At 48.7% G+C, this 19,670-nt stretch overlaps 1 protein-coding gene across 1 annotated transcript in view; it reads right to left on the bottom strand.

Annotated features, from left to right (window-relative positions):
• Positions 1-19,670, bottom strand: part of LOC126228026 (apical junction molecule-like) — a 122,920-nt gene that overhangs the window by 49,076 nt on the left and 54,174 nt on the right. The window contains exon 4 of the mRNA XM_049942271.1: positions 14,568-15,766. Within this exon, the coding sequence (XP_049798228.1) occupies positions 14,568-15,766 (1,199 nt within the window). The remainder of the gene's footprint in view (positions 1-14,567; positions 15,767-19,670) is intronic.

Raw genomic sequence — 19,670 nt, 5'->3', positions numbered from 1 at the left:
AAGTGTGCACCTCGGCTGCTCGCAAGCTATTCGCTAGTAGGAAGCCCACGCTGCTCCCAGTGGGGAAATACAGTACTGTCCTCACCTCTCCTCGGACTACCAGGGAGGTGGCGACGCAGACATGCGATCTGACTTTCAGCACTACAGTCGTCCATTCAGCTAGTGCTAAGATCGCCCGGTCGATATCTCCTCCTACTCCAGTCACCCCTCAGACACAAGCACCTAAATCAGCTTCTGCCAAAACGAAGACCCAGAAGTCAGATGCACGGGCCTTCAGGAAGGAACCGTCCCGTGCAGACTTCCTACGTACCTCGAACTCCCAGCCATCGACCAGTACTTCCACTAAACGACCTTCCAAGAAGGCTCATAGGAAGTACAGTTCTCCTTCTCTGCAACGGTGCATTTCTTCTCCTGTGCCACCCAGCGGTTGCCGCCCCAGGCCATCATCCGTTTCGCCTGGCTGCACCGCTGGTAGCCGAACATCTGGCCGTTCACCAGCGGAGGAAGCTCCCCCTCTCGTCGATCTTAACAAGATGGCCGATGACCCTATAGAACCAATGGACAATGACTGTCTGCCTATTGACAGCGGCGGCAGTGCTCGCTCGAAGCCAGGCCCTCAGCAGCCTTCGAGGTGACACCTTCTTGCTTTTTCTTCTCATGATGGCACCTCTTCACTGGAATATTCATGGCATTCACTCCAACCAAAAGGACGCTGCTCCGCTTGCACCGTCCGCTCATCGTAGCCCTCCAGGAAACGAAGCTACACCCATGCGATCAAATTGCCTTGGCACACTACACCTCTGTGCGTTTTTACCTAAACCTGTGGCAGGTATTCTGGCTCATGGCGGGGTTATGTCGCTGGTCTGGGATGATGTTTACTACGATCCCATCACATTGTACACCGGCCTGCAGGCAGTTGCCGTCCGAATTACTCTCCCCACTTCTACATTTTCCATTTGTACCGTTTACACTCCATCGTCGTCTGCTGTTACTAGGGCAGACATGATGCAAATTATTGCTCAGCTACCTGCACCATTTTTGTTAACTGGAGACTTCAATGCCCACCATCCCCTTTGGGGCTCTCCAGCATCCTGCCCGAGGGGCTCCCTGTTAGCAGACCTTTCCAACCAGCTCAATCTTGTCTGCCTCAATACTGGCGCCCCTACTTTTCTTTCGGACACATCTAACACCTATTCCCATTTAGACCTCTCTATATGTACTAGCCAACTTGCACGCTGGTTTGAGTGGTATGCACTTCCTGATACATATTCAAGCGACCACTTCCCGTGTGTTATCCATCCCCTGCATCATACCACCTCTCCATGCTCAACTAGTTGGAACATCTCCAAAGCAGACTGGGGGCTCTTCTCTTCCAGGGCGAAAATTCAGGATCAAACCTTCGCAAGCTGCAATAGTCAGGTCGCACATCTCGGGGAAGTCATTCTCACTGCTGCTGACCCCCCTGCGGGTCCGGGGATTAGAATAGGCCCGAGGTATTCCTGCCTGTCGTAAGAGGCGACTAAAAGGAGTCCATCCCCCTCACGGGGGTAGTTAGCGCCTGCGTCCGGAGACGGACGGTTTCACGACCTATAATCGTGGTCTTTTTGGTTTTTCACTTCTCGTTTCTTCCTTCCTTTTGTTGGTTCCTTTCTTTGCTCTTCTCCACTTCACTGTCTTCCTTACTCTTTCCCTTGACTCCTCCTTGCCTTCTCATTGCCTTTTTCTCCTTGCCTTCTCATTGCCTTCTTCTCCTTGCCTTCTCCTTGCCTCCTTCTCCTTGCTTTCTCATTGCCTTCTTCTCCTTGCCTTCTTCTCCTTGCCTTCTTCTCCTTGCCTTCTCTGGTCTCCGCCTCGGCGTTTGAGACAGTCTGTCCTCTTTCTCCCTCTCTCTTCTTTTTCCTCTTCTTCCTTCCTCCCTGTGCGTGTCTGAAGGCCGACCCACGCGTTCGCACGCGTAGCCGGTGACGGGGTAACGCGTAAGTCCCCGCCCTGGGTAGACATATAAGGCACGCGCGTACCCCCTGGTAAAGGCCAGGCCCGGGGAGGGGTGATTGCCTGAGCTGATACCTTCTGACCATGCCGATTGGTCCCTCCGTCTGTTTCTCGGGAGGTGTGACCTGAGGTGTAAACATTCACCTAAGGCGGGAGTGCCCTCTGAGAGGGTCCCCACAAGGAAGGAGCGCGCCATCGGAGACGCTGGCAATCATGGGGGATTCCTCCGCAATGGATTCTACTCCATCGCTTTCGACTTCGACCCATAAACGGAAACGTGACCAGCCAACAGTGACAAAAATACTACCGCCTGCCCCACAGTTCCTCGTAGTTTCTCGATCTGAGGACGGAAAGGATTTTTCCTCTGTCAACCCTTTCGTTATCCAGAAGGGCGTAGATGCCATAGCCGGATCTGTCAAATCTTGTACCAGGTTGCGTAACGGTACCTTATTACTAGAAACTGAGAGCGCCTTTCAGGCACAAAAACTGCTTCGGGCCACACTCCTGTACACATTCCCTGTCCGGGTGGAGGCTCACCGAACTTTGAATTCGTCTCGTGGTGTGGTCTACACTAGATCCCTCGACGGTTTGACTGACGAGGAGATTCAATCTTTCCTCGCTGAGCAGGGCGTGACGGCTGTCCATCGGGTCATGAAAAAGGTCAACAATGACCTTGTACCGACCCGGACACTTTTCTTAACCTTCGATAGTGTTAAGCTGCCATCGCGCATCAAGGCGGGCTACGAGGTTATTTCTGTTCGCCCCTATGTCCCGACACCTACGCGCTGCTACCAGTGTCAGCGTTTCAATCACACTCGACAGTCTTGTTCCAATGCGGCTAAATGTGTGACTTGTGGCAGGGATGCCCATGAGGGTGACTGTCCACCTCCGTCTCCTCGTTGTGTGAACTGTCAGGGTGACCATGCCGCATCCTCCCGCGACTGTCCTGTCTATAAGGAAGAACGCTGTATCCAGGAAATTAGAGTCAAAGAGAAAGTGTCCACCTCGGCTGCTCGCAAGCTATTGGCTAGTAGGAAGCCCACGCTGCTCCCAGCGGGGAAATACAGCACTGTCCTCGCCTCTCCTCGGACTACCCGGGAGGTCGCAACCCAGACATGCGATCTGATCTTCAGCACCACGGTCGTCCGTTCGGCCAGTGCTAAGATCGCGCGGTCGACGTCTCCTCTTCCTCCCATCACCCCACAGACACCAGCCACTTCCTCAGCTTCTGCTAAGACGAAGACCCAGAAGTCAGATGCACGGGCCTTCAAGAAGGAACCGTCCCGTGCAGACTTCCTACGTACCTCGACCTCCCAGCCTTCGTCCGGTACTTCCACCAAACGACCATCCAAGAAGGCTAATAGGAAGCACAGTTCTCCTTCTCCGCCACGGCGCATTTCTTCTCCTGCGCCACCCAGCGGTTGCCGCCCCAGGCCGTCATCCCTTTCGCCTGGCCGCACCGCTGGTAGCCGAACATCTGGCCGTTCACCGGCGGAGGAAGCTCCCCCTCCCGGCCATCTTCCCAAGATGGCCGATGAACCTATAGAACCAATGGACGATGACTGTCCGCCTACTGATAGCGGCGGCAGTGCTCGCTCGAAGCCAGGCCCTCAGCGGCCTTCGAGGTGACCCCTTCTCTCATCTTCCTTTTCTTCCGATGGCACTTATTAACTGGAATATTCGCAGCGTTCGCTCCAACCGAGAGGACTTGAAGTTGCTGCTCCGCTCGCATCGTCCGCTCGTCGTAGCCCTCCAGGAAACGAAGCTACGCCCATGCGATCAAATTGCCTTGGCACACTACACCTCTGTGCGTTTTGACCTACCCCCTGTGGTAGGTATCCCAGCTCATGGAGGGGTTATGTTGCTGGTCCGGGATGATATTTACTACGATCCCATCACGTTGCACACCGGCCTGCAGGCAGTTGCCATCCGCATTACTCTCCCCACTTTTACGTTTTCCTTTTGTACCGTTTACGCTCCATCGTCATCTACCGTTACCAGGGCAGACATGACGCAACTTGTTGCTCAGCTCCCTGCACCATTTTTGTTAACTGGAGACTTCAATGCCCACCATCCTCTTTGGGGCTCTCCAGCATCCTGCCCGAGGGGCTCCTTGTTAGCAGACCTTTTCAACCAGCTCAATCTTGTCTGCCTCAATACTGGCGCCCCTACTTTTCTTTCGGACACATCTCATACCTATTCCCATTTAGACCTCTCTATATGTACTCCCCAACTTGCACGCCGGTTTGAGTGGTATGCCCTTGCTGATACATATTCGAGCGACCACTTACCGTGTATTATCCATCTCTTGCAGCATACTCCCTCTCCGTGCTCCTCTCGTTGGACCATCTCCAACGCAGACTGGGGGCTCTTCTCTTCCAGGGCGACCTTTCAGGATCAAACCTTCACAAGCTGCGATCGTCAGGTCGCACACCTCACGGAAGTCATTCTCGCTGCTGCTGAATATTCCATCCCTCAGCCTACCTCTTCTCCACGTCGCGTACCGGTCCCCTGGTGGACCGCAGCATGTAGGGACGCTATACGTGCTCGTCGACGTGCTTTACGCACCTTTCAACGCCACCCTACAGTGGCGAATTGTATTAATTATAAACGATTACGTGCTCAGTGTCGTCGTATTATTAAAGAAAGCAAGACAGCCAGCTGGGCTGCTTTCACCAGCACCTTCAACAGTTCTACTCCTTCTTCTGTTGTCTGGGGTAGCCTGCGCCGGCTATCTGGCACTAAGGTCCACTCCCCAATTTCTGGCTTGAAGGTCGCGAATGAAGTCCTTGTGGCCCCTGAGGCTGTCTCCAATGCCTTCGGCCGCTTTGTCGCCGAGGTTTCGAGCTCCGCTCATTACCACCCTGCCTTCCTCCCCCGCAAACAGGCCGAGGAGGCTAGGCCACGTGACTTCCGCTCCTCGAATTGTGAAAGTTATAATGCCCCATTCATCATGCGGGAACTCGAAACCGCACTTGGCCGATCACGGTCCTCCGCTCCAGGGCCTGATTCTATTCATATTCAGATGCTGAAGAACCTTTCTCCTGCGGGTAAAGGTTTTCTTCTTCGTACATACAATCGCATCTGGATTGAGGGACATGTTCCCGCATGCTGGCGCGAGTCTATTGTTGTCCCGATTCCTAAGCCGGGGAAGGACAAGCACTTGCCTTCCAGTTATCGACCTATCTCGCTTACCAGCTGTGTCTGTAAAGTGATGGAGCGAATGGTTAACTCTCGATTGGTTTGGCTGCTCGAGTCTCGCCGCCTACTTACCAATGTACAATGTGGATTTCGAAGGCGCCGCTCTGCTGTCGACCATCTGGTTACCTTGTCGACCTTCATCATGAATAACTTCTTGCGGAAGCGCCCGACCGCGGCTGTGTTCTTTGATTTGGAGAAGGCTTACGACACCTGTTGGAGGGCGGGCATTCTCCGCACCATGCATACGTGGGGCTTTCGCGGTCGCCTCCCTCTTTTTATTCGTTCCTTTTTAATGGATCGACAGTTTCGGGTACGTGTGGGTTCTGTCCTGTCCGACACCTTTCGCCAGGAGAATGGGGTGCCACAGGGCTCAGTTTTGAGCGTCGCTCTCTTCGCCATCGCGATCAATCCAATAATGGATTGCCTCCCAGCTGATGTATCAGGCTCCCTTTTCGTAGACGATTTTACCATCTATTGCAGCGCGCAGTGTCCACGTGTCTTGGAGCGCTGTCTTCAGCGTTCTCTTGACCGTCTTTACTCCTGGAGTGTCGCCAATGGCTTCCGTTTTTCTGCCGAGAAGACGGTCTGTATTAACTTCTGGCGCTACAAAGAGTTTCTCCCACCGTCCTTACGACTCGGTCCCGTTGCTCTCCCACTCGTGGAGACAATCAAATTTTTAGGCCTTACCTTTGACAGGAAACTTAGCTGGTCTCCACATGTGTCATATTTGGCCGCCCGTTGTACCCGTTCTTTAAATGTCCTCCGTGTTCTCAGTGGTATGTCGTGGGGAGCGGATCGAACCGTCCTACTTCGTCTATATCGGTCGATCGTCCGCTCCAAGCTGGATTATGGGAGCTTCGTATACTCCTCTGCACGGCCATCCATCTTACGCCGCCTCAACTCCATACAACATCGGGGTTTACGACTTGCGATCGGAGCATTTTATACCAGTCCCGTAGAGAGTCTTCATGCTGACGCTGGCGAATTGCCACTCACCTACCGGCGCGATATACTGCTTTGTCGGTATGCCTGTCGGCTACTGTCAATGCCCGACCATCCTTCTTATCGTTCCTTTTTTGACGACTCTCTTGACTTTCAATACGGGTTGTATGTCTCTGCCTTGCTACCCCCTGGAGTTCGCTTTCGTCGCCTCCTTCAACACCTTCATTTTTCACTCCCTGCAACCTTTCGAGTGGGCGAGAGCCGCACGCCACCTTGGCTCCAGGCTCAGGTCCGCGTTCACCTCGACCTCAGCTCGATCCCAAAAGAGGTCACCCCCGGTTCGGTCTACCACTCCCGTTTTTTGGAACTTCGTTCGAAGTTCAACAACATGACTTTCATTTATACAGATGGCTCTAAGACCAATGACGGGGTCGGGTGTTCCTTTATTGTCGGGGCACAAAGTTTCCAATACCGGCTCCATGGCCATTGTTCGGTCTTCACAGCTGAGCTCTTTGCCCTCTACCAGGCTGTTCTGTACATCTGCCGCCACCGACATTCTGCTTATGTCATCTGCTCAGATTCCCTGAGCGCCATCCAGAGCCTCAGTGATCCGTACCCGGTTCACCCTTTCGTACACCGGATCCAACGCTCTCTTCAGCAGCTGGTGGACGTCGGTACGCCGGTTAGCTTTATGTGGGTTCCTGGCCATGTCGGTATCCCTGGGAACGAAGCTGCAGATGCCGCGGCCAAGGCTGCGGTCCTCCAGCCTCGGACAGCTTCTTGTTGTGTCCCTTCGTCCGATTTTAGCAGGGTCATTTGTCGGCGCGTTGTGTCGCTGTGGCATGCCGATTGGGCTGCACTTACCGACAACAAGCTTCGGGCCTTAAAACCTCTTCCCGTGGCTTGGACGTCCTCCTCACGCCTTTCTCGGCGGGAGGAGGTCGTTTTAGCAAGGTTAAGAATTGGACACTGCCGGTTCAGCCATCGCCATCTGCTGACGGCTGCGCCGGCGCCGTTCTGCCCATGTGGGCACTTGCTGACGGTTCGTCACATTTTAATGTCCTGTCCCGATCTTAAAACACTGCGCCTCGATCTTAACCTGCCTACTACTTTAGATGCCATTTTAGCGGATGACCCACGAGCAGCTGCTCGTGTTCTTTGTTTTATCAATTTGACAAACCTCGCTAAGGACATTTGATGATGTTTTTTAATCCTATGCCTGTCAGTCTGTCTTTTATTGTGTTTTCCCTTTTAGTTGTTGTTGTCAACTTGTGCCTCGCGGTGCATTCTTAGAGTAGTCAGGGCGCTAATGACCATTGAAGTTGTGCGCCCGAAAACCACAAAAAAAAAAAAAAAAAAAAAAAAACTGCTGCTGAATATTCCATCACTCACACTACTTCTCCACGTCGCGTACCGGTCCCCTGGTGGACCGCAGCATGTAGAGACGCTTTACATGCTCATCGACGTGCTTTACGCACCTTTAAACGCCACCCTACAGTGGCAAATTGTATCAATTATAAACGATTACATGCGCAGTGTCATCGTATTGTTAAAGAAAGCAAGAAAGCCAGCTGGGCTGCTTTCACAAGCACCTTCAACAGTTTTACTCCTTCTGTTGTCTGGGGTAGCCTGCGCCGGCTGTCTGGCACTAAGGTCCAGTCACCAGTTTCTGGCTTGATGGTTGCGAATGACATCCTTGTGTCCCCTGAGGATGTCGCCAATGCCTTCGGCCACTTTTTCGATTAGGTTTCGAGCTCCGCTCATTACCACCCTGCCTTCCTCCCCCGAAAACAGGCCGAGGAGGCTAGGCCACCTAACTTCCGCTCCTCAAATAGTGAAAGTTATAATGCCCCATTCACCATGCGGGAACTCGAAAACGCACTTGCCCGGTCATGGTCCTCCACTCCAGGGCCTGATTCCATTCATATTCAGATGCTGAAGAACCTTTCTCCTGGGGGTAAAGGTTTCCTTCTTCGTACTTACAAACGCATCGGGATTGAGGGGCATGATCCTGCATGCTGGCGCGAGTCTATTGTTGTCCCGATTCCTAAGCCGGGGAAGGACAAGCACTTGCCTTCCAGTTATCGACCCATCTCGCTTACCAGCTGTCTCTGTAAGGTGATGGAGCAAATGGTTAATTCTCGTTTGGTTTGGTTGCTCGAATCTAGACGCCTACTTACCAATGTACAATGTGGATTTCATAGGCGCCGCTCTGCTGTTGACCATCTGGTTACCTTGTCGACCTTCATTATGAATAACTTCTTGCGGAAGTGCCCGACCGCAGCTGTGTTCTTTGATTTGGAGAAGGCTTACGACACCTGTTGGACAGTGGGCATTCTCCACACCATGCATACATGGGCCCTTCGTGGTCGCCTCCCTCTTTTTATTCGTTCCTTTTTAATGGATCGACAGTTAAGGGTACGTGTGGGTTCTGTCCTGTCGGACACCTTTCGCTAGGAGAATGGGGTGCCACAGGGCTCAGTTTTGAGCGCTGCTCTCTTCGCCATAATGATCAATCCAATAATGGATTGCCTCCCAGCTGATGTATCAGGCTCCCTTTTTGTGGACAACATTGCCGTCTACTGCAGCGTGCAGCATACATGTTTCCTGGAGCGCTGTCTTCAGCTTTGTCTTGACCGTCTTTACTCCTGGAGTTTCTCCAATGGCTTCCGTTTTTCTGCCAAGAAGACGGTTTGTATTAACTTCTGGCGCTACAAAGAGTTTCTCACACCGTCCTTAAGACTTGGTCCTGTTGCTCTCCCATTCGTGGAGACAACAAAATTTTTAGGTCTTAAATTTGACAGGAAACGTAGCTAGTCTCCACATGTGTCATATTTGGCTGCCCGTTGTACCCGTTCCCTAAATGCCTTCCGTGTTCTCAGCGGTACGTCGTGGGCTGCGGATCGAACAGTCCTACTTCACCTATATCGGTCGATCATCCGCTCAAAGCTGGATAATGGGAACTTCGTATATTCCTCTGCACGGCCGTCCATCTTACGCCTCCCCAACTCTATACAACATCGGGGGTTATGTCTTGCGATCGGAGCATTTTATGCTAGTCCCGTCAAGAGTCTTCATGCTGAAGCCGGTGAGTTGCCACTCACCTACCGGCGCGATATACTGCTTTGTCGGTATGCCTGTGGGCTACTGGCTATGCCCGACCACCCGTCTTATCGTTCCTTTTTTGATGACTCTCTCGACCGTCAATACAGGTTGTATGTCTCTGCCCTGCTACCCCCTGGAGTTTGCTTTCGTCACCTCCTTCAACACCTTAATTTTTCACTCCCTGCCACCTTTCGAGTGGGCGAGAGCCACACGCCACCTTTGCTCCAGTCTCAGGTTCGCGTTCACCTTGACCTCAGCTTGCTCTCAAAGGAGGTTACCCCTGGTTCGGTATACCACTCCGGTTTTGTCGAACTTCATTCGAAGTTCATTAATATGACCTTCATTTATACAGATGGCTCTAAGACCAATGATGGGGTCAGGTGTTCTTTTATTGTCGGGGCACAAAGTTTCAGATACCGGCTCCATGGCCATTGTTCGGTCTTCACAGCTGAGCTCTTTGCCCTCTACCAGGCTGTTCTTTACATCTGCTGCCACCGTAATTCTGCTTATGTCATCTGCTCCGATTCCCTGAGCGCCATCCAGAGCCTCAGCGACCCGTATCCGGTTCACCCTTTCGTGCACTGGATCCAACGCTCTCTTCAGCAGCTGGTGGACGTCGGTTCTCCGGTTAGCTTTATGTGGGTTCCTGGCCATGTCGGTATCCCTGGGAACGAAGCTGCAGATGCCACGGCCAAGGCTGCAGTTCTCCAGCCTCGGACGGCTTCTTGTTGTGTCCCTTCGTCAGATTGTAGCAGGGTCATTTGTCGGCTCATTTTGTCGCTGTGGCATGCCGATTGTTCTGCGCTTATGAACAACAAGCTTCGGGCCTTGAAACCTCTTCCCACGGCTTGGACGTCCTCCTCACACCCTTCTCGGTGGGAGGAGGTCGTTTTGGCCCTGTTACAAATTGGACACTGCTGGTTCAGCCATCGCCATCTGCTGACGACTGCGCCGGCGCCGTTCTGCCAACGTGGGAAATTGCTGACGGTTAGCCACATTTTAACGTCCTGTCCGGATTTTACTACACTGCGTCTTGATCTTGGCCTGCCATGTACTCTGGATGCCATTTTAGCGGATGACCCAGGAGCAGCTGCTCACGTTCTTCGTTTTATCAACTTCACAAACCTGTCTAAGGACATTTGATTATGCTGTTTTTTTTAATCCTATGCCTGTTAATACGTCTTTTATAGTGTTGTCCCTTTTAGTTGCTGTTTTAACCTTGTACCGTGCGGTGCATTCCTAACTTAGTCTGGGCGCTAATGACCATTGTAGTTGTGCGCCCTAAAACCACAAAGAAAAGAGCTCTGTATTGTCTGTCTGTATTTTTAGTGTCCATTAACGGTCTAGCAGCAGCTGTTGGGCCCTCTGTCTCACCTTCTCTGATGCAGAAGACAACTGCATTTCGTACTGCTGCTCCAGTACTAGTGCTGCTGAGCAGCCCCTACAGGGAGCCATCCACAAGGTGCAGTCATGGCCACTAGCCCACAGCTTCCTATTTCCAGTTGTGAAGTCATGTCATGCATTTCTGTCGACGTCGCACCATTCATCCAGAACCAGAACTTTACCTTCCCGATGATCCACTCACTGTAGTGGAGGCTTCGATTCTTAGGACTGGTTTTCGAATACCAGTTGACTTGGCTACCTCACCATCATCTTAAGCGGAAGTGCTGGCAGCACCTCAGTGCCCTCCGCTGCCTGAGCAACACAAACTGGGGTGCATATCGCTCTACCCTATTGCAGCTCTTCAGAGCTCTTGTTCAATCCCACCTTCCCTATGGGAGTCCGGTTCATGGTTCGTCAGCACCCTAGCATTGTTTGCACTTCATCTAGTGCACCACTGCGGCGTTAAACTAGCGACAGGAGCTTTTAGGAAGAGTCTGGTGACCAGCATACTGGTGGGGGCTGGATACCCTCCATTGAAGGTTAGACATAAACAACTGCTCGACAGTTACATTGCACACCTTCATAGTTCTCCTGAGTATCCAAATTACTGTCTACTCTTCCCAACCATGGCATTTCATCTTCCACATCTACGTCCCAGGTCAGCACTTATGATTGCAGTTTGCATGTGATCACTTCTGTCTGAACTGGAGTCCTTCCCTTTACCACCTTCATTCCAGGTCAACCCACATACTCCTCCGTGGTGTTAACTTTGGCTGCGGCTTTGTCTGGAAACTTTCATATGGCCCTAAGGATTCAGTTACTCTAGCGGCTCTCTGCTGTCACTTCCTCTCAATTCTTGACGTTTTCTGGGGCTCTGACATGGTTTACACCGACGGCTCAATGGCAGTCATTGACAGAGGCCATATTGAACAGCATTCCTTTCCTGATGGCTGCAGTGTTCTCACTGCAGAGCTGGTGACTGTTTTGTAATTTTGAGCATATCCGTTCTTGCCCTGAGGAGTCGTTTCTTTTGTGTACTGAGTCGTTGAGCAGCCTACAATATATCAACCAGTGCTACCCTTGTCATCCTTTGATTTTGATTGGATTTGATTTTATCAGGGAAGCTAAAACAGCTTATGCCTAACCCGCCAATGCCCACACCGAAACTAAGTTTATTGCACGGTATCACTCCCTGTCTACCTAGTAAAGCCAACCAGTGCCCTTAAATATTGCAAGGAGTCCAACTACCAGTTTTTTGTTAAACACAATTTCTTCAGGTCTAGTTCTTCTGAAGATTCTGTACCTTTTACTCTCCAATGCCATGCATTCAAAGATTAGGTATGATGAAGTTTCTTATCCCTCATCACAGATCCTACATTTAGGGCCCTCTTCCATTTTACCCATTGTGTGTAGGTGTTTTTTGAGATTCCCATGGCTGGTCGTAAGTCCATTCATGAATTTGATCTCTTTCCTGTTCAACCCCAGGATTAAAGAGATTCTTTTAAAACATGGCTTGGGCATTATTACCTTCCCATGTTTTTGTTTATGGACCTTGGTCCAGTGTCCTACTTGCTGTTTCCTAAGCCAGTTCCATAGTTCTAATTTAATCGTAGCCTTGGTGATTGTCAGGACAGGTTCCAATCCAATAAATGGAGTTGTTGTCCACATCCTAGCCAACCTGTCGGCTTGTTCATTGCCACAGATCCCCGAGTGGCCAGGGTCCCACACTAGGTTTACCATATTGCTTCCCCCTAGCTCCACCAGAGCCCTGTGGCATTCTGCAACAATCTTAGATCTCATTGTAGGAGCTGCCAATGGTTTCAGAGCTGCCTGCCTGTCTGAATAGATGCAGATACTTGGCTTCTTGTAGCACCTATGTATATTCTCCTCCACATGTGCCCCGATTGCGGTAATTTCAGCTTGGAATACAGAGGCCAGTTTTTGTTGAGAGTTGATGCCCTCCAGTCTTGGCTGAACCACATACACCCCTGCCCCAATGTCTTGGTCAATGTTTGATCCATCGGTGAACCAAATTATGTCCCCGTACTGTGTCGAACTGTTCCCTCACTTCTCCCTGCTTCCAATTATATTGTAAGGCTTGTCAAAGCGGTTGGGAGTTATTATGTAGTCAGCAGGCATTTCCCCAGCCGTTCCTATATTTACCTCACTCACTATGTTAGTGTGTGATTCTCGATATCTGAGTGAGAGCCAGTTTTTGCCAGTTTTAAGTCTGTGTGCCCCAGCTGCTGCTTCCATCCTGACCTAAAGGTGTAGTGGAGGCATGTCCAGTATGGCTTCCATTTCAGCAGTTGGTGTGCTGCTAATTTCACTCACTATGGCTAAACAGGCCAATCTCTGCACCTTAGCCAGCTCCTTAGCTGCAACCTGCTGTTCTACCTTCTGCCACCAAACTATGGCCCCATGGGAAATTGTAGGTCTGACCACTGTGGTGTATATCCAGTGCATACCCCTGGGGCTTAGGCCCAAGTTTTTGCCACAAGCCCTTCTAGTACTCACTAGTGTACTTTTTGCCTTGGAATGGACACTCTTAGTGTTAGGGGTCCATGTTAGCTTCTCATCTAAGGTTACCCCTAAATATTTCACTATCCCCTTCACAGGTCAAGTTTCATCGAAGAGCTTTGTATTCCAACTTGAGTGTCGAATATGTCTCTTTGTAAATGGCACCACAACAGTCTTCTTAGGATTAACACTGAGATCCTGTTTAATGCACAAATTTTGCCCAATGTTCAAACTTTCTTGTGCCATATTTCTAACTGTATGAGTAAATTTGCCTAGTATTACTAGGACAAGGTCATTTGCATATCCTTGGCAGAAGCATTGTCTGGAAATTAATTCCACAATGATTTCATTCACCACTAGATTCCACAATAGCGGGGACAGAACTACTCCTTATGTGCAGCCTCTAGTGGTGTTAATTACCATCATTCCTTCCACTAAGCATGGCCCTGGTCCACCTGCATATTGTGGTCCCCAGGTCATGCACCTCTGCTACCCTTACCATGGAATCGAAGGTCATGTTACTGAAGGCCCCCTTGGTATGTAGGAAGATACACAGGGCTATTTCTAGGAAGTGATTTCTCCACCTTCCCAACGAGTTGGAGGAGAGATGACTTGTATGATTTACCTGGTTGATATGCGTGCTGGTTTGAATGTAGGGGGGCACTACTTAGCATCCTCTCCTTAATATATACATTAACCAGTTTTTCCAATGTTTTGAGAATGGAGGAGGACAGACTGATTGGTCTCATATCCTTAGCCTTCGTATGATAAATTGTCTCTGGCTTTGGAGTGAAGACAACCTTCACTGCCCTCAAAGCACTGGGAATGATTCCTACTGATAGGCTAACCCTGAATAGCCTGCATAGAACTCTTATGAGCTTCTCTCCTGCCTGTTGAATGAGAGCTGGAAAAATTCCATCTGGGCCAGGTGACATGAACAGTTAGAATGTTCCCCCCCCCCCCCCCCTCCCCCGATTCCCAGTCCTCTCTTTGAGTGCCTGAGAACTGTTGTCTCTCAGGGATCACATTTTGGACGGTGTGGTCTGGCAGATCATACTGAGGAAAGTTAGTTTTGAGGAGCAGTTCCAGCATCTCATGTGCTGTTGTGGTATATTCCACATCCTCCTTCCTCAATGTATCTCCTGGATTGGTTGGTACTCTAGTGAAAATCTTGTGCAGTCTGGCTTGTGCACTCCACTTCCTCACAGAATGCCTCCCAGGATGCCTCCTTTGCTTGTCTGATTGCAATATTGTAGTTGACAAGGGCCTCAAGATATCTAGCCCATTGTCCTTTACGTCTCCCAATATTAAACAGTCTCCATACCTGTTTCCTTTGCATTTCTAAGTTATTACACCAAGGTACAATGCTATATGTGCACTTGTTAGTGGTTGTGCAGTTGTCCTGAGGTAACTGCCTCTGCTACTTCTTCCAGTTCTACTTCTTCCAGTTCTACTTCTTCCAGTTCTACTTCTTCCAGTTCTACTTCTTCCAGTTCTACTTCTTCCAGTTCTACTTCTTCCAGTTCTACTTCTTCCAGTTCTACTTCTTCCAGTTCTACTTCTTCCAGTTCTACTTCTTCCAGTTCTACTTCTTCCAGTTCTACTTCTTCCAGTTCTACTTCTTCCAGTTCTACTTCTTCCAGTTCTACTTCTTCCAGTTCTACTTCTTCCAGTTCTACTTCTTCCAGTTCTACTTCTTCCAGTTCTACTTCTTCCAGTTCTACTTCTTCCAGTTCTACTTCTTCCAGTTCTACTTCTTCCAGTTCTACTTCTTCCAGTTCTACTTCTTCCAGTTCTACTTCTTCCAGTTCTACTTCTTCCAGTTCTACTTCTTCCAGTTCTACTTCTTCCAGTTCTACTTCTTCCAGTTCTACTTCTTCCAGTTCTACTTCTTCCAGTTCTACTTCTTCCAGTTCTACTTCTTCCAGTTCTACTTCTTCCAGTTCTACTTCTTCCAGTTCTACTTCTTCCAGTTCTACTTCTTCCAGTTCTACTTCTTCCAGTTCTACTTCTTCCAGTTCTACTTCTTCCAGTTCTACTTCTTCCAGTTCTACTTCTTCCAGTTCTACTTCTTCCAGTTCTACTTCTTCCAGTTCTACTTCTTCCAGTTCTACTTCTTCCAGTTCTACTTCTTCCAGTTCTACTTCTTCCAGTTCTACTTCTTCCAGTTCTACTTCTTCCAGTTCTACTTCTTCCAGTTCTACTTCTTCCAGTTCTACTTCTTCCAGTTCTACTTCTTCCAGTTCTACTTCTTCCAGTTCTACTTCTTCCAGTTCTACTTCTTCCAGTTCTACTTCTTCCAGTTCTACTTCTTCCAGTTCTACTTCTTCCAGTTCTACTTCTTCCAGTTCTACTTCTTCCAGTTCTACTTCTTCCAGTTCTACTTCTTCCAGTTCTACTTCTTCCAGTTCTACTTCTTCCAGTTCTACTTCTTCCAGTTCTACTTCTTCCAGTTCTACTTCTTCCAGTTCTACTTCTTCCAGTTCTACTTCTTCCAGTTCTACTTCTTCCAGTTCTACTTCTTCCAGTTCTACTTCTTCCAGTTCTACTTCTTCCAGTTCTACTTCTTCCAGTTCTACTTCTTCCAGTTCTACTTCTTCCAGTTCTACTTCTTCCAGTTCTACTGGATTCCTTATTGAGGTTTTAACTTTCAATAAGCCTAAATCAAGGTCCCTCGTATATCTCTCCCAGTCTGTTTTCCTGGGATTCCTATAGGTCATGGTCTGTCTGATTCCCATTTCAACCTTGAATTTAATAATTTAATATGGATGTGGTCCAATGAGGATGGCTCCAGCACCACATGCCATTGTTTGACATAGCTGCCCATTATCATGAAACCAAAGATTATGTCAATTACTTCGTCCCTCCTGCTATTCCTGAATGTAAGTTCATTGCCCTATTCAGGACCTCTAAGTTGACAGCTAAAAGGAATTCAAGGAGGTATTCACCTCTACAGTTGGTCTCCTTGCTGCCCAACAGTAGGTTATGGGCATTGGCGTCACATCCCACCAGCAGTTGGTCACTTTGCTGATGGCAAGTCTCTACCAGTCTCCTCACCTCCAAGGAGGGAGGAGGAGAGCTGTCTTCATAAGGGAGGTATGCTGAGGCCAAAACAATTTACATTGTGGTAACTTCATCAAATTGCTGCAATTTAATGGTCACTAAATCCCTTGAGGAGAAGTCCATCATTGGCATGAAAGAAATTCCATTTCTTACGTAGATGCATGGTCTGGAGTTTCTTAGATTTCTAACATGGAATAGCTTACCTCGAGTACCATCGAGACCCAATACACCCCCTTCATGTAAATAGATTTCTTGTGTTGTGGCCACATCCACTTCCTGCCTCCCCAGGCAGTGACTCAGGGCAGCAGAGGCACCCTTTACTGTGCTGCAGATTAATCTGCAACATCTCCTGTCTCCATCTTTGAGAACCCTGACACTGACCTGCAAGAACCCTAAAAGCAATATCAGACAAGCCTTTGATCTTAATCCTATGTGCCATGCACCTGTTGGCACAGATCCCATCACAACTTGTGTTGGGTCAGGGAGTTGGGTAGGACTAGGAATGGATAGGGAAGATGGGATGTTGTGGGACACTCTTAGTCTGATCCATCGGCTGAGGCCTTTCCAGCAGTAGATACCCTACCTTAGGCATAGCCCTCAGCGTCACGCGGATACACAAGCCTCTCCACCTCCACGGACAGTTCTTTATCAAAGTGGTGTCCCCCGGAGAGGTCGTCATACTTTGGTAGCAACCATCAAGGAGTCCATCTATGCCATGGAATGGTCTAATCATTCTGTGGTGTTTGTCTGGGCTCCATGGAAATGAGCTTGCCGACAGGCTGGCCAAATAGACTACACGGAAACAGTTTCTAGAGATAGGCATTCTCGTAATTGACCTGCCTTCATTATATGCTGCAAGGTTTTTTGGCCTTGGGAGACTTAATCACATAAGCTCAGTATGCACACCAAATTGCGAGCCATTAAGGGGACTGTGAATGTGTGGAAGTCATTGAAGAGTGCCTCTTGCAGGGACTCTGTGGTTCTCTGCCAGGTCCACATTGGCCACACATGGGCGACCCACGGCTATCTCGTGCACTATGAGGATCCACCTCAGTGTCAATGCAGTACCCAGTTGACAGTGGCCCATTTTCTGGTCACTGCCCCACTTTCACTGCCCTGTGACGAAATCTTCGGTTACTAGTCTTGTTGCGACTAATTTTATCTGACAATGCCTTGTCGTTGTTGTTGTCGTTGTTGTTGTCGTTGTTGTTGTTGTTGTTGTTGTTGTGGTCTTCAGTTCTGAGGCTGGTTTGATGCAGCTCTCCATGCTACTCTATCCTGTGCAAGCTTCTCCATCCCCCAGTACCTACTGCAGCCTACATCCTTCTGAATCTGCTTAGTGTATTCATCTCTTGGTCTCCCTCTACGATTTTTACCCTCCACGCTGTCCTCCAATACTAAATTGGTGATCCCTTGATGTCTCAGAACATGTCCTACTAACTGATCCCTTCTTCTAGTAAAGTTGTGCCACAAGCTCCACTTCTCTCCAATTCTATTAAATATCTCCTCATTGGTTATGTGATTTACCCATCGAATCAACAACATCCTTCTGTAGCACCACATTTCGAAAGCTTCTACTCTCTTCTTGTCTAAACTATTTATTGTCCATGTTTCACTTCCATACATGGCTACACTCCACACAAATACTTTCAGAAATGACTTCCTGACATTTAAATCTATACTAGATGTTAACAAATTTTTCTTCTTCGGAAACGCTTTCCTTGCTATTGCCAGTCTACATTTTATATCCTCTCTACTTCGACCATCGTCAGATATTTTGCTTCCCAAATAGCAAGACTCCTTTACTAATTTAAGTATCTCATTTCCTAATCTAATTCCCTCAACATCACCCGACTTAATTGGACTACATTCCATTACCCTCGTTTTGCTTTTGTTGATGTTCATCTTATACCCTCCTTTCAAGACACTGTCCATTCCGTTCAACAGCTCTTCCAAGTCCTTTGCTGTCTCTGACAGAATTACAATGTCATCGGCGAACCTCAAAGTTTTTATTTCTTCTCCATGGATTTTAGTACCTACTCCGAATTTTTCTTTTGTTTCCTTTACTGCTTGCTCAATATACAAATTGAACAACATCGGGGAGATTCTGTACAATCTCTGGTTCTTTCAGTTTATCCAGGTCCCATCTCCTTAAATTCCCACCTTTTTGAAGCTTCTTCAGTTTTAATACACAGTTCATAACCAATAAATTGTGGTCAGAGTCCACATCTGCCCCCTGCATATGTATTACAATTTAAAACCTGGTTCCTAAATCTCTGTCTTACCATTATATAATCTATCTGATACCTTTTAGTATCTCCATGGTTCTTCCATGTATACAACCTTCTTTCATGATTCTTGAACCAAGTGTTAGCTATGATTAAGTTATGCTCTGCGCAAAACTCTACCAGACAGCCTCCTCTTTCATTTCTTAGCCCCAATCCATATTCACCTACTATGTTTCCTTCTCTCCCTTTTCCTACTACCGAATTCCAGTCAACCATGACTATTAAATTTTCGTCTCCCTTCACTACCTGAATAATTTCTTTTATCTCGTCATACATTTCATCAATTTCTTCATCTGCAGAGCTAGTTGGCATATAAAGTTGTACTACTGTAGTAGGAGTGGGCTTTGTGTCTATCTTGGCCACAATAATGCGTTCACTATGCTGTTTGTAGTAGCTTACGCGCACTCCGATTTTTTATTCATTATTAAACCTATGCCTGCATTACCCCTATTTGCTTTTGTATTTATAACCCTGTAGTCACCCGACCAAAAGTCTTGTTCCTCCTGCCACCAAACTTCACTAATTCCCACTATATCTAACTTTAATCTATCCATTTCCCTTTTTAAATTTTCTAACCTACCTGCCTGATTAAGGGATCTGACATTCCACGCTCCGATCTGTAGAACGCCAGTTTTCTTTCTCCTGATAACGACGTCCTCTTGAGTAGTCCCCTTCGGAGATCCGAATGGGGGACTATTTTACCTCCAGAATATTTTACCCAAGAGGACACCATCATCATTTAATCATACAGTAAAGCTGCATGCCCTCGGGAAAAATTACGGCAGTAGTTTCCCCTTGCTTTCAGCCATTCGCAGTACCAGAACAGCAAGGCCATTTTGGTTAGTGTTACAAAGCCAGATTAGTCAATCATCCAGACTGTTGCCCCTGCAACTACTGAAAAGGCTGCTGCCCCTCTTCAGGAACCACACATTTGTCTAGCCTCTCAACACAAACCCCTCCGTTGTGGTTGCACCTACGGTATGGCTATCTGTATCGTTGAGGCACACAAGCCTCCCCACCAACGGCAAGGTCCACGGTTCATGGGGGGGGGGGGGGGGTGAGGAATGCCTTATCAGCTGATTTATTTTTATATTTTATCCATGAGGGTGGGTTTTATCTTTTGATCTAAGTTTCAGCGCATGTTCTTCATCTATCTGTTCCCTTCACCCTAGTGCT

Source organism: Schistocerca nitens, unplaced genomic scaffold (genome assembly GCF_023898315.1).
Source record: "Schistocerca nitens isolate TAMUIC-IGC-003100 unplaced genomic scaffold, iqSchNite1.1 HiC_scaffold_351, whole genome shotgun sequence".
In the NCBI taxonomy this organism is placed as follows: domain Eukaryota; kingdom Metazoa; phylum Arthropoda; class Insecta; order Orthoptera; family Acrididae; genus Schistocerca; species Schistocerca nitens.
Note: the sequence above shows the minus strand (reverse complement) of the source record. Positions and strands in the feature narration are given on the sequence as shown.